This window comes from Gekko japonicus, unplaced genomic scaffold (genome assembly GCF_001447785.1).
Source record: "Gekko japonicus isolate JY-2015 unplaced genomic scaffold, Gekko_japonicus_V1.1 scaffold1422, whole genome shotgun sequence".
NCBI classification, from domain to species: Eukaryota; Metazoa; Chordata; class Lepidosauria; order Squamata; family Gekkonidae; genus Gekko; species Gekko japonicus.
In genome coordinates, this window is record NW_015171545.1 from 67,579 (window position 1) to 85,334 (window position 17,756).

Below are 17,756 nucleotides of genomic sequence, written 5' to 3' on the forward strand. Positions count from 1 at the left end.
AGAATGCAATAAACAAAGCTGAAGTATTTTATTAATAATTTATTGTCAGTAAGAAAGACTGGCTAATGATAGATTTCAGTAAAAACCTTTACAAGACCGTTGCATCACAAATATACAGACACTATAAAAACTGTGCCAAGGTGGTTTTGGTTCTAAACAGGTATGTGAGTGGGCCCCCAAATTACTTTTCGGTTAAGGAAAAGTGTATATTGTTCCAAGTACAGAAAGCTATGTAAGACACTGCCATGTATTTTTTGCCCAGGAAATTATCAGATACCTTTTACAACTGGAAATTATGTACACTTAGAAATGATTACACTGAAATCTATAAATGAAATGTCAAATGTCTGTGTGATCATACAAATTAAAATACAGTGAATTCCTGAATGTAATAAAACCCAAGGTGTGCTTGGTTTAATGGCACACTAAACACTGATAGAAACAGTGGAAAACAAATCTGCAAAGTATCTACAAAATCTAGTTAAAACTATTGAAATCAAAACTGTACATAACATTTACAAAAAGAGATAAGAAAAAATGATTTTTTTGGAACTATATAAATACATTTATCATGCTAAAATGAGGAAGTGGTACGTGTTTTGCTTCATTTCTTTAACATAGACAATGTAAGTACAAAAAAGAAAACACACACACAATTTCAGGAATGGCACAGCCAATGGGAGACCTGTAATTGGTTAAATTTTCAGGTGGTCGAGAAATGGGAAAAATTGGTTAATACTCTGAAATGAGCTGCATGATCCAGTGCAGCCATGCCAGTCTTAGCTCACTGAAACAGAAGCGCTCGAGCATTGCCGCGAAGAAGGGGAAAAAAAATAAGCTCTCCAAGATTGCTCTAGAATCCTTTTTTTTTTTTTTTTTAAAGTTCATTAACATCCAGGCACTTTTTGTTGAGGAAGGTTGTCAGACTTCTGTGTGTTGCTGAGGCTCGAGTGGAGGAATGACCACATCTTCAAAATGTCCATCATCCCCACTCTCATAGTCACTCATCATCACCTCAGACTCCATTTCACAGCATGCTGACACATCAGAGCATGAAGCCGTGGAAGCATACACAGACATGGACATGTTGTCTAGGGGGAGTGCTTCAAAGTCTCTATTGTACCCTACAGTGTATGGGGCATAGGGTTCTCTGTAACTACTGGAGACTCCATTGGTTGTGTTCTGAGGTTCCAACCGGTCTGAAGGATAGTGATGGGGCAGGTACTGGTTGAGATTGAACCTCTGCCTGCTCCTCGTAGAGGACTCCAAGCTACCTACAGCAGACATGTCCCTGGGTTGCTGCATTGAGTCAAACTGATCACTGTACTCCGGTGGTAGCGGTGGGAGGTCATCAGGCGCTGGGAAGTCGTCCGGCGGAGGTGGAAAGTCACTTTCGATGTCGTAGCCTCCAGGGTAGTAGTCTGCATCAATGGAGTTTGGATCTGTGTAGAGGGGTGCCGGCTCTTCCACCACCTCGTAAGTTGGATACTCCTGTATGCCAGGAAGTTGGACACTTGGCATCCAGTCGGAGGTATCCCAGTGATACGCTGCAGAGTGAAGATAAAAAAGAAAAAATGAAGAAAACAAGTTTCAATATCTTATTGTCGACACATTCTCAATATTGAAAACAACAACACTACACAGAGGCCAGGAACAACATAATGACCAGGGATCAGGGGATATCCGATCTTGTCCCCGAGGTTAACAAAGACATTCAGTGTTACAACCGCAAGTTCGGCGTGCCATGCAGTAGAGAATTCATTCCACCAGCCACACCTGGGATAGCTATATTTTCAACATACCTCACTCTAAAGTGAGAGAAGCTGCAGTTCACCTAAAGAATGGGGTGGCAGAAAACCATTCTTTCCATGGAAGAAATATCTCTAAGAGTCTCTCCTGTGTCACCCTAAAGGGCTGGTGGCTGATGACTAGTATCACTGACACGGCTTGCCCTTTTACCTGACCGTAGCCACTTATAACCTTTCTTTTCCTAATGCTCCACATATCCATCCAAATCAATCCCATGCGTACTTGGAAGCAAGCCCCTCGGAGTTCAAAAAGGTACAACAGCCTTACTCCATCGACATGAATGGCACTCAATATCTACACGATTAACTTGGTCCCATTGATTTTAATGGGACTAAGGAACAACTAATTTCCCCTGGATTGGAACTAGTAAATATATAGTACTCCAACTGGTAAGGTACCCAGCACATTTACCAATTTACTATAAAAGTCACTAATGTATTTAATTACTACCCCTCAGCTCAACTGTTAAATTTTATAACACAATCCTGCAAAAAAAGGACAATTGAACATTTTGTGATTAAAAAGGACCATTAGTAAAAACCATTTCAGCATTCAAAAGTGAGAAACAACTCTCACAACATTAAGCTACTCATGCACAAATAGCAGAATTATGTTGTATTGTTGAACCCGGTATACAATTGTTGCACTGAGGATAAAAAGAACAAACACTAGTTTCATGGATAAAAAATCACCACATTACAAGCTTCTTAATTACTGCAAACGGACTGAAATAAGGGGGGGGGGTGTCTAGTGAACAGGCTGAAATCACTGCATATACCACACAAGGAACAAACAAGTGAGGGCAAGTTAGTGTGGAGGGCAAATATTAACAGACATTTAAGTGAGCATCAATGAACAACTGCATGCAGAAGTCACCTCTTGAATTGCTCAGGTCAGGAACAGCAAAAGATTCTTTTGGTGGCAAAGTGAAGAAAAAGGGAAGAAAAGATGCATAGTTAGGAATCCAAACCATTCCAAACCAATGTAAAAGCCTAGAAACAGTAATAACTGAGACAGCAGCAATGACGGACACACAAATATGCCCCTGCTTTCTCCGCTTTCAACTGGGAGAAACTGGTTTGAATTTACACTGGTGCAACCAAATTCAGTGAGAAATATACAGAGGAAAGGAGAATATTTTATTTCCCAGCTGATTGGATTAAGGGCTTGGGAATGTCCACTAAGACTTTTTACTTTTTTCTTTGAACAACAGCCCTACGTATGCTGTATTTTCAAACTGCTTTTGACAGCCCCTTTGTCTTAAAAGCGGGGGAGGTCTACATGAAACCCCCCCCCTCATTTCCATGAAATTAATTGTGTGGTTCTTTGGGTCCTGCTAGAATGTAACTCTTGGAAAATGACAGAGCCCACAAAACATCTATGGACACAACATGGTCCAAATGCTATGGACGGAAGAAAACATGCTTTTAGAAATGGTTTGTGATCCAGCATGGTTTGGTGCATATGTTTATTTTGGAGCACTGTGGCAAATCCTGGAATTACCTGTCTGTTGCTTTTTTTTTTAAAAAAGCAAAATCTTAAAGCAATGTGGATTAAAGAAATATTATGTTTTGAAGACTGCTTATCTGTTGCAGGTCTATGATTGCTTTACTATAGGAGTACACACAGATCTCTTGATAGCATTCAAGATGGCTTTTCAAAGCATAAATGCATTGACAACAACAGCTGTCTTTACAGGTATTGATTCCCCCTTCTGTGGCAGCCCCAAATGCCCCCTATGCTGCTATTGGGGGTGTGGGATACCACCCAGTAATAGCTTGGGAGGAAATTTGTCTCCTGTGGTACCAAGGAATCAGTGATGTTTCCTTTGCACCCAAAGAAATTCTACACAGGAGCCAAGCCACTATTATTGGGTAAAATGAAATTAATCCTTCCCTCATGTGTTGTGCTGGAATTGTGTTGTTCCGACAACTGTGTTAGAAGGTTTGCTTTTAGGACACCAGCTCTCTTTTCATCTGGGATCTTGGTCTCATTTCAAGTATGTTTCAAAGGTAGAGTATTTGATGAATTTCTATCAGCTTATGTGCATGTGTGTAAAATGCTGTCAAGCTGCTGCTGACTTATGGCGACCCAAGCAAGGGGCTTTCAAGGCAAGAGAGGAGGTTTGCCATCGCCTTCCTCTGCAGAGTCTTCCTTGGTGGCCTCCCTTCCAAGTACTGACCCTGCTTAGCTTCTGAAATGTAATGAGATCGGTCTATACCATGCAACTTTTCCTCCCTTTATAGCATCTTGGGGGGGGAACCCCAACAGCCACCCCTAACTTGATAGATTATGGGTGATTCCGCACTAGATCCTGGTTCAACCCTGTCCCCAAACTTACATTCTATGCTATACTCAAGTTCACCCCTGTAATTATCTCGGGGTATTTTTTTTGTTTCCACATTACATTGAGGACACCCCGGTCTCGCCCCACACTTGTCCCAGGATAAACAGATGCTGTTATAACCAGGGATAAACGCAAAATATTGTGTTGCGACTTCAACTCTGATAAAACCAGGGATGAGAGCCAAGTGCAGAAAGGACAGAGTATGAATTCACTCCTGTGCTCTGCTGTATACAAAGTGTACATACATGGAAGGCCAATATTTTCATTGTTCCTTTCTTGACATACCAGACGGAGTGAAGTAACACTACAGCCATAAATCTTGATAGGCAATAATCGGGTTCACAATGCAAAGTTTTTATTCTAGCCTTATTCAGATTATTCTGGTGGAATAATGAACTTTTCCCCGAGAGCAGTTGAGACAACTTTTTTTTTAGAGAGAAACTGCTTGTGGCATCATCATCATTATTATACATTGCGTGTTTATACAGCCCCCCGAAGGTGCTTCTGCTCTTCCGGGTCCCAAAGATGTCCACCTAGCTTTTAGCAGCCCGGTGGAACACTCTCCCTAGCGAGATCCGGGCCCTGCGGGATCTAAGGCAGTTCCGCAGGGCCTGTAAAACGGAGATGTTCCACCAGGCCTATGGTTGAGGCAGTGACAAACAATAGCTCCCATGCTTTGCTCTGCTCTGTTCAGCTTAGCTCTGTCTAGCAGCATTTCATTCCATAACTGGTTTGCTCACCTGCTTCCCTTGCATTATTCAGATCTGTAGCTATACAGCAATGGGAACTTCGTCCAATTCAGCACACTGTCTTGTGGTGCCTCTTAAGGTTTTTATACAGTAATACTGTTTGCAACTGTTTTATGGCTATATTCTATTTTAAATTTTGTATGTTTTTAAGACTGTTCTAACCCGCCCTGAGCCTGATGTGCGGGGGAAGATGGGCTAGAAGCTCAACAAAATAAATAAATAATTTGGGTGTAGAATAGCCAGTAGATCCTAAGCTTGCCTGGCAGCCACAAGTTCTTGCTCTTTAGCATTATGCACCACTAGGTAGCAAGCTAGACTTGTTTTTTTTAAGGCAAGAGACGTTTCAGAGGTGGTTTGCCATTGCCTGCCTCTGCACCATGACCCTGGTATTTCTTGGAGGTCGCCCATCCAAATACTAGCCAGGGTTGACCCTGCTTAGCTTCCGAGATCTGACAGGATTGGGCTAGCCTGGGCAACCCAGGTCAGGGCTGGTACGTGGCTGCTTAAGGCATGTTCACTCTACCTAACATAAGGAGTCTCAAAGCAGCTTAAAATCATCTTCCCTTCCTTTCCCCGCAACACTCAACTTGTGAGGCAGGTAGGGCTGAGAGACTTCTGAGAGAACCGTGACTGGCCCAAGGTCACCCGGCAGGCTTCAAAAGGAGGAGTGGGTTCTACAGATTAGAGTCTGCTGCCCTATACTGCTTGCACTACCACCCACTCACAATCACTTGAAATACCCAGGGAAATGAGGAGGGCTGGGCTGTCCAAAAGGCTAAGATGACTGTTAAATTGTTAAACTAAGGAGCTACCCCAGAGTCAGCAGCTATCTGTTTCCACCCACTAATACAGACAGATGTTCCAAGAATGTAACACCCAGAAGCGGATCCAAGGAGGTTGTTTCAAACTGGATGGATGAAGCAGCTTCTGCAGTCCATAAGCAGGATGAAAAGATATTGTGCAACTTTTGAGAGGGTGGTATTAGGAGACCCTCTGGAGGAGGACTAAATCTGCCTTACATTTTGAATGATCAGTGTTTTCTTTTTAATTAGCTTCCTTTTAGAGTGCAGTTCTAAACAGTTACTAAGCCCACCAATTTAGTTCTACTTAGGATTGCGGTGTTAAGACACTCATAGCAATGCTGAGAGCCGGTGACTCCATTACACAGAAGAAATGCCACTTAATGGATATGCATCCTATGACACATCTATGCGCCATCTCAGACAAATAAGGTATCCTCTCTGCAGGTTCATCTTTGTAGCATTTTTTTGGGCTACCAGATGAGTCCTTTGGGGAGTTGGATGACAGCTCCCGTGTGTCCCCAGGGTGTCTGTTGTGATCTGGAGCTTTGAAGCAGATCTCTTCATATATGGTGAAACTGAGGCTGAGACAGGACGGCTTACACAAAGCCAACCAATGTACAACCGGATCTAATATGGAGTAAGAAAACCCCCTCATGACCCTCTGGTGTGTGAAGCTCAATAACATGAACGTGGGTTCCACAAGGGAACAAGCTGTGGTCTTAAGCAACAATACTCATTTCAATGGAATCTGTGCAAGGCATGCTACCAGGGACCTGTGCTCAATGCTAGTTATTACTCTTGAGCAATAAGGCTCATTCATTTCAATGGAATCTGTGCCAGGCATGCTGCCAGGGACCTGTGCTCAATGCTAGTTATTAACCTGAATGTTAGACTTTGGTCACACATATGCATGTACAGGAAATCTTGGGAAATCAAGCCAGATGGAAATATATTTGACTTTTATATTTGTTTGTGTTTGTGAATTTAAGAAGCATGCTATTCATCTGTCACCCTTCTAGTAACAAGGCAAACATTCTTACGTTACCTCTAATTTATATTTCTTTATTACCAAAAGACAAATGCATGCAATGTTCTGTCAAGGAAATAAATAAGAGTAAAAACATATGTAATATATACCTTCTTTTCCCACCGAGTCAACAACTGCATTGACAAGGTGTATTACAGTCACTAGGGAAGCTTGTAAAAATATGGGAGGAGCAAATTAAAAAAACAGAAACCTATGATTAGCAGCAGTTCCAAATAGCACATAAAAATCAAGCAAACAAAAATAATATTGCTTAAACCCCCCCGCTAACTATTATATACAGAGTAGTATCTTACACAGTTGAATTGCTACCCTTCTTTATGGCCCTGTCCTTTTATTAGCAGTGGTAACTAGACTGGCATCAGTGATACTGTTTTGACTGCATAGAAATATTCAAAATCTCTGTCCCTCTGCTGACTGTAGACCTCAAAAACACCTACAAATATGTAGTTCTACAGGGATAATTTCCAAATGTCACTGGGACTGCAAAGATGAACATACATACAGAGCTGATCAACAACAAAGGCTTCTTCCTACTGTACTTCTGAGGCCTGGGAATGGATTCTTGAATGCGAAACACATGCATAATGTTTCAGTTGGGAATGACACACATGTATTTCAATGGTTGCTTTTCTCTTAAAGATACACAGAAGATGGGAGCTAATCCTTTTCTGATTACTGCTTCTCTGAATATTATAAAGCATTTATTTATTTTATTTATTTTCATTTATACCCCGCCCTCCCCGCACGCGGGCTCAGGGCGGCTTACACAGGCACAAAAGTGCGATAAAAATACAAGAAGTTAAAACAATTAAGGCACAAGTGCAGTAAAAGTCAACAGTTAAAACAGTTTAGGCAAAAATGCACATCTCACAGGATACATAATGACTACAATACTTACTCCCTATTGCATATCCTAATGGGGTCAACAAAAGGGGGGGGGATGCCATGGGCCACGATATTTCAGCTGGGCATTCACTATTCACAGCTGAGACACTGTACATACATTTTAATTTTTACGATATAAAGTGAAGTGTGAATCCACTCTCAATGAAAAGCTGCACTGATTATTTTTAGGTCTATTGATAAAATAAATGAATTTTAAAGGACTGCAGGTGGTAAATTAAAATATGTTAAGTCCAGATGTCCTGAATCTGAAAACAGAAAGTTTTATGAAACCCATGACTCCAAAAAGCAGCTGCTGTCTATCACCTGTTTGCCTAAGGACCTACTCCTCTCAGTCATGGGCTTAGCTGCTGGAATGCATGGAATGTTCACAAACATTCTAATTTCTGAAAAGATTAACCCAAAGAATGCTGACAAAAATGCAGCTTCTATGAGGCCCCATTTGGCTGGGAAAGGTCTCACCAGAGACCAGGAGATCTGTTGGCAGAATGGATGGAACATGTAAATAGCTTAGGTAAAGATGTTACAGAACAAACTAGCCAAAAGAAGGAAGATAATAGGCATGAGAAGAAAGCTGAGAAGCAGGTTTGTGGGAAGCGGAAGCAGGGGAACCAAGGGACAAAACAGGGAGATAATATGAAAAGTTGAAGGAAGGGTAGGCTAAAGACAAAGCAAATAAAATTTCATGCACAGCCCAGTGATAGGAAATGCTGTTTATTAGTACAGAAAAGTGAGAGATAGGAAAGTGAGCAGACAGGTAATGCAGCTGGAGAGCCAGGAGAAACAAAAGCAGGGGAATTATTTGGAATAATCAGCCAAATTGTCTCCTGCAGTTCTCTAGTAAGAACCAATAAGCTACATTTGATTGGATCCTGTGAAAAACCTCCACTGATGGAGGGAATTTCCATTAGCAGTGTGGGACTTTTTTGCTTTCCCTCTTCTGCTGCAGCCAAGGCACCCCAGAAATACTCCTCTGGGGGCTCAGGTGACCAGCAGGCAGGGGTGTAGCCAAAAATGTGTAGGTTGGGGGTTCACCGAGGGGGTGTGACATCACTTATGATGTGCTCGATGAGGCGGAGCTACAAATGGGGCAGTGCTCACTAATGAGGGGGCGTCGCCCTGAAATCACAGAATCATAGACTTGGAAGGGACCTCCAGGGTATCTAGTCCAACCCCCTGCACAATGCAGGAAATCACAAATACTTCCCCACCATAGCTATGCACCTGCCAGCAGGAGGTGGGAGTTAGGGATCTGCTGCATGAGGGAAGGATCAATGACACCCCCTGGAAATTTTCCACTGGATCTGCCCCTACATGTTTATAGCTGAACACTTTCTACCATAACCATCAATTTTGACATTTACCATTTGCATTCCTTTCTTACCACAAGACATCAAAATAAGTTTTCTGGAAACCTGGAACTGGCCACAGTGAAAACGATGATATATATATATATATGTATGTTACTACAACAATAAAGGTAAGAATGGTTGGGAATGCTACTTCTATTGTGGTGCCCCTGCCATGAATGATAAAACCACTAACACACGTACACGCACACACACAACTTCATTTAAAGTGCTGGTAATTGTAAAATTTACTTTTTATTAAGTAATAAAAGGAAGTTTAAGTTGAAGCCATAAAGAAGTCAGTGCACTGAAATTAGTGGACAGGACACCCTGGCTGAATATGAATAGATTACTATGCATTTGGAAATTGTGGCCAATTATTTTCCTGAATTTTAGCCCTCTGGAAAACATCATAAATAAAAGCAGAAAAATATATTTAAAAGACGGTTCTACACTAATTTAAATAGAACTCCAACAGAATCAAGTGAATGAACAGAGAGAAAGCAACTTCACTTGAGTGTTTTTGATGAGTTAAGGCCTGATCAGAATTTGTTTCCCTCTTACGGATTGCAATTTACAGAATCAGAAACCTTATTCTGCAAGGTTCTTCATGCACAGAGTTCCAACACAGATCTGCCCATCATGGCATAAGGCAGATAGTGGCTCAGTGACTGGGCAAGTCCCGTTAGACCAACTTCCTTCATTACTGATATAGTCAGACTTACAAGCAAGCCCCCTCATACTCTGCTTTCACTCAGTACTGCTCTGATCCATATGGGAGCTGAGGCAGCAGTAAGGGAAGAAAAGGAAACAAGTGAAGCTGTAATCCAGTTTTAGACATTTTCAAACCTTACTTCATGACGAACCCCTAATATTTATAACCCGATTACAAATATTTTACAAAGATATCTACATATCTATATCCAGGGGTCGTTTCGTAGAAAAAGAGCTAGGGGGACTCATTAGCATAACTCATTAGCATATGCCACACCCCCTGACATCACCAGAAGTGTGTCATAAGGCCACACACCCCGCCCCCAACGGTCCCGGCTGCTGCCGGCCTTGCAGCTCCCCTGCCGAGCCCCATGAGGGTCCCGGCGGTGGACCTGCATCCTTCCTCCTCCTGGCTGAATGAGGGCTGGAAGCGGGGCGGCCGGAAGCAGGGGGCGGGGCTTTGTCATGTGCCCCACCCCCCGTACCTCACCAGGGGGAACTGCGATCCCCCCCGAAATGACCTCTGTCTATATCTATATATTCGGAATGCAATTAACTTCACATGAAATGTTAAACATTAACAATAACTGGTTTATATGCTGGTACAGAGCCAGCCCATGAGATCTGCAAACTGTACTTTACATTTGCATAGAAATGTCAATTGATATTCGAAATGTCAACACGAGGCACGCAGGCGGGGGCACGGCGCAATACTAAAGGGTGCCCTGTGTTTACCTACCATTGTCATCACATGATTCGGACTGGAAAGAGCTAAGAGACTGAACTTCAGACATGCTTTCTCTAGTGCTGTAAGGCTGAGAGACCTTTTCTTCCAAGGGCTTCTTTGAAAGGCAGGAATCAAGATCTACCACTTTAGCTATAAGAAGGAAAGGAACCACAAGTTAAAAAAATGAAGGTGATAACTTGGAAGTAAAAATTTCCCCTTAACACTATAACGGAAGCTTCATAAGATTACATTGACTTCAGTGGAAGAATTCTAACTCTTACTATGATTACAGTGTTAGTTGAACCAGTCAAATTATTTCTGAGTTGTCACCAGGCAAAAGAAATCTCATGCTATTTGATGTTTGGCTGAAAGTGTAAATGACTGTTGATGGCACTTAATTTGCATCTTGCCATCTTCATTACCCACTTCAAAGCCAACATCTCTGTCAAAGTACACTGAATCCAAAAAAAGGAAGAGATCGGCTTACTGTCATAGTCAAAGTCCCAGCTGGGCTTCTGTATGGAGTCACTGTCTGATGGAGAGTTAGATGGCGGCGGCGGCGGCAAATTAGGGGCCACGCTACAGACAGCCACTGCTTTCCTATGGCCATGTACAGTATCTGGATTAAAAGTACTGAACTCTGGGTGCTCTGGAATGGTGGATCCCTCAAAAGAGTTCCTGTCCAGATTGTTCCTTGAATCACTTGGAATGCTTGGAGTATATGAAATGGGACGAACAGGCACCTGGGGTGGAATGTCAGAATAAATGTTCTTATTCAGTTTTGAATCAAAGTACGGCCTTTGCAAGAAAGGTGTTGTTGTTCCCAGGTGTTTGTCTTCAGGTTCTGGCTGGTTTTTCTTCTTTCTTCTCCTGATTACTTGGCGACAGACAACAAAAAGCCCAACCAGGATGAAGACTCCCACTATGAAAACGATAATTCCAATGACTTCTGCCAAACCAATGTTCCAAGAGGTTGAAACGTATTTATTAAGGATGTCAGCGCAATGTTTTCCTCCAAATCCATGGCTACAATTACAGTGATATGCACCGTGGGTGTTCTCACAGAGGGCACCATTCTGGCAGGGGCTTTCTATGCATTCATCAACATCAGCCTGACACCTGGAGTAAACAGAAAATCAGTGGTATAGTGACTATTGATGGCATCTTATTAATATTTTACATTTACAAATGAGCTCTGACAAATACAAAGAATGGCGGAATATTGTAACAAGACTGCAAATATCGTTGGATCCAGCCAGCATTTCCTTTCAATCTCGCTCAATTCCCCTCCCTACGACAGCCCCCATCCCATGTGGATTTTGTCCATGGAGTACCCATGATCCTTAGCAGTGTTCCCTCTAAGCTGAGTTGGTGTTAGCTAGCTCACAGTTTTTTAGCTTCCAGCTCACACATTTTTGTCTTAGCTCAGGAAGGAGGGCTCCAGAGCAAACTAATTTATGCAGCAGCCAAATTGCTCACTCACAACTTTAATGCCAGTAGCTCACAAAGTAGAATTTTTGCTCACAAGACTTAGAGGGAACATTGTTAGTATGGTGTTTTCAGTGGTCAAAGGGAACCACACCATCTGTTTTTTGCCAAAGGAAACGCTGGTTGTTTCCAACCCATAATTTGCCCATGGTAAATACAGGATGAGGCATTTTTGCCTGTAATCTGGATTGTCGTATCTGTCGTATCTGAGTGGACTGTGCTCTGTTAAGGGATGATCCCTCTTTTCTTCGCATAATCCATATAAAGCAAATCATTGCTATTCCTATTTCTACAGACAGCAAATAAAGGCTGGGATTCAGTTGCAGGTCATGAGTCTCTTGCAGGTGGGTCACAAAGTCACGAGGAAGAACAGAGTGAGCCAAAAGAAGATACTCTGGCAGGCTTGATGGTGAATGTAGGTTTACCTCTGCACAAAGTACAAAACAGCCATGACAGACAGGTGGTCACTTAATGGTATATAATTAAAAACACTAACCGTGAATAACTAAATATAAGCTTGTCCAGTTTCTACTGACCTGAGATACCCGTGTTTTATATTGGGGAGGGAAAGTAACATGGCTACTTTGCACATGAGCCCCTAAAATAAATTTAAGAAGTGCGCTTGGTAGGTAGACACAGCCAACTCCCTAAGAAGTATCTGCACATGACAGATGTGCTGGCCAACACAAACCTATCTCCATTTGTTGATTGCCCTTTATGTTGTCATGTGAACACTTAAACCATGTTTTGACATCCACTTCACAAACTAATATCTTAATCAGCTCAACAAATGCATGAGCCAAAAAGAACAGTCACAGAAGAAATTTCATAAAGTTTGAGAACCACTGAAGTACAAACAGCGTCAAATCTTTCCCACGACTAGTTATGAGGTATTTTTTCCTGGTGGCTCTTCGCTTTCCACAGCAGCTGAGGGGAGCTGGCTGCAAGCCATGAAGGAATAGGGGAGGTAACACTTCACACTGAGTGCAGACACTGCTGGCTGGCAAAACACTCGACTCTGGACAGCAGTGGCTCAGACATTCAGAACATTCCCAAGCCTTTAGAATTCAAGAAGCTGGCTTCCTGCTTCTTGAGAAGGCTTCTTTTTTGAGAAGCCAATAATAAAACTAGGGGGGGGGGGAGAAACGAATTGGTGGAAAAGCAAAAGAAAAACAAATAAATGGGAGAAAAACCCCCTCCCGTGAATGGTTATTTCAAATTATCTGCTGAAATGTTGCTCAGTTGAACACTTGTCACTTCAAAGCTACCCTGTTAGTTCCTGTTTCAAAACGCTACTTAAATGAAAGGCTTATATTCCAGTGAGTCTATGTGCTTCTTTCTGGAGTGTAAAATAACTACAAATGTTGAAAAATGAAAGCAAGTCCTTAAAACAGAACACCCCACCCCCTGCTTTCTACTGTGTTCCTTGTGGTTATGACTCCGGTTGCAAAAACAGTAAAGACAACAAATAAATATACTACCGTATATTCCATTATAACAATATGATAGATGATTTAATAGTTTGGTATCATGCAATGAAGGCTGGCATAATCTGGTGAAATAGCTTGGGATAACCCACAAACATCTGTGACGCATTTCAAACAGCAAAGCCTTAATTGATCTGTTCATCAAAGAGGCACTACAGAAACGACACATACTTTTTGAAAGGAGAGGTTGAATTCCACACCAGCCTCTCCTCCTCACAGACCTCTCTTATTTTAGCGAAACAAAAGGTCCCGTGGCACCTTAAAGACTGATACCATTTAGTCCAGCAGCATTCAAATCCAGCAGCACCTTAGAGACCAGCAAGATTTTTGGGTCAGAGTCAAAGCTCCTTTCCCTTGGTATCTGATGAAGGGAGTGTTGACTCGTGAAAGCTCAACCTCCCCCAAAATCTTGTTGGTCTCCAAAGTGCTACTGGACACAAATCTAGATGTTCTACTGCAGACCAACACGGCTACCTTCAGAAACAAGCATTTAGTCCAGTATGAGCTTTTGCCATTCACAGGTCACGGCTTCAGACAATCTGATTGGTCGTGCTTCAATAGACTAAAATGGCTACCCCACTGAAACGATTCTATCCACCTTTTGAAAAACGTTGAGTACAAAATGACCAACCTTTCTCCATGAAAACCCACTTCACATTCACAAACAGGCCCATCTAAGCTATCAATACACTTGCCACTATTTTTGCATGGGTTGTCTTTGCAATACGGACCGATCTGACACCTGGAAAAAAAAAAAAATCTCATTAATGATCTATAGCACTGGCTCCCAAGGTGGGCAATACTGCCCCCTGAGGGACACTGGAACAATCCAGGTGGGCGGTAGGAGCCCTGGGTGCAAATTTGTCACTGCATCTTTTTGTCTACATTTTGAAGGTAGATTTCCAGGGGGGTGCTGAGTAATTTTTTTTTCTGAAAAGGGGGTGGTGGGCCAAATAAGTTTGGGAACCTATGATCTATAGTATAAGTACCATTTAGTTTCAGTTACGTCGTTGGATACCATCAAGTTCTACTTGTCTCCTGTATCTCTAAACATGCACAGTGACTCATAGGATCAGGCTCCTGGGTTGACACAGTAGCAGAGGACATTATGAGCATACCACACATTAGTCTGGTGAAATCTGGCTTTGACACTAAGAAGTGCGCTTGGTAGGTAGACACAGCCAACTCCCTAAGAAGTATCTGCACATGACAGATGTGCTGGCCAACACAAACCTATCTCCATTTGTTGATTGCCCTTTATGTTGTCATGTGAACACTTAAACCATGTTTTGACATCCACTTCACAAACTAATATCTTAATCAGCTCAACAAATGCATGAGCCAAAAAGAACAGTCACAGAAGAAATATTCTGAAAACAAAGCATGCACTGGAAAAGATGCCTGTAGATGAAAATCTGTCTTAACGGTAAGCGAGGAAGCCATACCTTTGACCTGTGTACAATCCTCTGCACTGACAGATGAAGTCATTGTTAACAGGGATGCAGGTGCCACCATAAAGACAAGGATTGGATGCACATGGATTGATGCTGACATCACAGTGCGCGCCCATAAATGAAGTTGGACACTTGCAATCATAACCTACAATGAAAACACAACAAAATAAAACTATCCCCCATCTTTTAGAGCTTGGAAAGGATGGTCTACAATCAATGTTCTCTCTAAGCTGCCAAATCTCGTGAGCAAAAATTCTACTTTGTGAGCTACTGGCATTAAAGTTGTGAGCGAGCGATTTGGCTGCTGCATAAATTCGTTTGATCTGGAGCCATCCTTCCTAAGCTAAGACAAAAATGTGCGAGCCAGAGACTAAAAAACTGTGAGCCAGCTCACACTAACTCAGTTTAGAGGGAACACTGTCTACAATGTTTTCCTTCAATCTAACCCTAACAAAAGGCTAACATACTATCCAGTAACACAGCACAAAAGCACTCATGGGTGACCAAGAAGCATTTGAAAGGGACCATATAATCCCCCCCCCCAATCTTTGGGTGATTTCCCACAAGCGCTGCTCCGCGCTCACTCTTCTATTTGGCCCGATGGTACGTGTCAATTTCACACAAGCTGCTGCGTGGCTGCATTTTGCCTAGCAGCTTCCTGCGATTTTCCCCGCGTCTACTCAATCCTGTTTTTTGAGGACTGAGTAGACGCGGGGAAAATTGCACGAAGCTGCGGGGCAAAATGTGGGCGCGCAGCAGGTTGTGTGAAATTGACATGTACCATCGGGGCAAAAGGAAGGAGTGAGCGCGGAGCAGCACTTGTGGGAAATCACCCCGTGTCAAAGGCAGCAAACAGTGAAACTGTTGCAAATCGGTCTATGATGTACATAGCAAACAGATTCCTGAAATCGGTTAATAGTAACAGTAGCCATTTCAGCAACTACCATATTCCCATATTTCAAAGAACAAATCTTGCTTATTTAAATAATTTCTCCCCTGCTTTCCTTTAGGACTGAAATAAAGATAGTTTACAGCATTTAAAATATCTGATATAACAGGAAGGGCTCTTTCAGTGGCAAGTCCAGTTGTAGAGAACACTACCCCAGTAGAAACCTGCTGGCCAGACTCTTCACTTTTCCCCAGACAACTGTGAAAATGTATCTTAATTTTTTTAGCAAGTGTCTAATTGACTGATCTCTTTATCTTTATGCATTGATTTTAATGCATATTATTATTACTATTATTACTACTTAGGCTTCTAGCCCACAAAATATAATATCAACCAATAAAAACATATAAACAATTTAAAATTCAATAATTTACACTACACTAGTAGTCCACTATCGATGGCACCGATAATACACCTGCTTCCATGCTCCCTATGTGTGTACAGGTAGATGTAACTAAAGCTGGGAGGGGGCAGGCAGAGTGCCAGATGGAACCAGTATTGGTGAAGCAACGTAGAGAATGGGGAGGCCAATACAATTTGGAACCAACCAAAGGAACACCTTCATTTTACAAGCCCTACAGAACTGGTTTAAGTCCCACAGGGCCTGGATCTCACTCAGGAGACTGTTCCACCAGGCTGGGGCTATAATGCTCTTTGGGGGATTTATCGGGAGAGGCAGTCCTAAAGGTATGTTGGTCCCAGACGGTGAAGAGCTTCAATGGTTAAAACCAATACCTTGAAACTGATTTGGTATTCAACTGGAAGCCAGTGCAGCTGGAGGAGCACTGGTTGTATGTGTGCCCTCAGTGTCCCCATAAGGACACAAACCACCATGTTTTGGACTAGCTGAAGCTCCCAGATCAGTCTCAAGGGAAGCCCAGAGTAAAGCAAGTTACAGTAGACCAACCTGGAGGTGACCACTGCATGGATCACTGTGGTTAGGTCATGGGGGGAGAGGTAGGGAGCCAGCTGCCTGACCTGGCGAAGATGGTAAAATGCCGAACTGGCAACATTTGTGACTTGGGTCTGCACTGATAGCAAGGCATCCTAAGTCACACCCAAGCTCTTCACCGTTGGTGCTGGTGTCAGCAGTGCCCCGTCAAGAGCTGAGAGTTGGATCCCCAATCTCCTCTCCCCCGGCCCAGGCCCTTCATCTTCACTGGATTACACTTCAGCCGGCTCTGGGTTAACCACTCAGCCATGGCCTCCATACCCTTAGCCAAAATATCTGGGGCAGACTCCAGTTGGCCATCCATCAACAGATACAACTGGGTGTCATCAGCATACTGATGGCAACCCAGTCCAAAACTCCGCACCAGCTGGGTGATGGGGGCACATAGAGGTGTTAAATAACATGGGGGAGAGAACTGCCCCTGGCAGGATGCCACATACCAAAGGGTAACACAGTGGAACTCTCTCCCCAAGCACCACCCTCTGTCACCGACTGGAGAAATTTATGTATTATATTACTACTTACAATCAAAGTTCCCTCTAAGCTGTGGAGTCTTGTGAGCAAAAATCCTACTTTGTGAGCCACTGGCATTAAAGTTGTGAGTGAGCAATCTGGCTACTGCATAAATTAGTTTGCTCTGGAGCCATCCTTCCTGAGCTAAGACAAAAATGTGTGAGCTGGAGGCTAAAAAACTGTGAGCTACCCCAGTCTAACTCAGCTTAGAGGGAACACTGCTTACAATATGCTAATATAAGATTAATGTAACTTTAGCTGCTTTTAAGGCTTTGTAAATGTTTGCAAAAATTCATGCCTGAGAGATGCCCATACAAGCACCCACTTATGAAAGATCTCACTAAGGGACTACAGATTTGTGATATAAAAAGACTTTATGATGAAACACAGTCTGAACATCTGCAGAAAATATGTTTAATATGCAGATTAAGTATGCTGGAGCTCAACTCCACAGGAGCTCAACT

At 42.6% G+C, this 17,756-nt stretch overlaps 1 protein-coding gene across 1 annotated transcript in view; it reads right to left on the reverse strand.

The window, feature by feature from the left end:
- Nucleotides 1–555: 555 nt before the first annotated feature.
- The window catches only part of FAT1 (FAT atypical cadherin 1), a 148,664-nt gene continuing 131,463 nt past the window's right edge, over nucleotides 556–17,756 (reverse strand). Inside the window, exons 24-29 of the mRNA XM_015419675.1 lie at nucleotides 14,870–15,023; nucleotides 14,056–14,166; nucleotides 10,937–11,568; nucleotides 10,462–10,599; nucleotides 2,686–2,721; nucleotides 556–1,547 (exon numbers count right to left, since the gene is read on the reverse strand). Of these exons, the coding sequence (XP_015275161.1) occupies nucleotides 922–1,547; nucleotides 2,686–2,721; nucleotides 10,462–10,599; nucleotides 10,937–11,568; nucleotides 14,056–14,166; nucleotides 14,870–15,023 (1,697 nt within the window). The 3' untranslated portion in view covers nucleotides 556–921. The remainder of the gene's footprint in view (nucleotides 1,548–2,685; nucleotides 2,722–10,461; nucleotides 10,600–10,936; nucleotides 11,569–14,055; nucleotides 14,167–14,869; nucleotides 15,024–17,756) is intronic.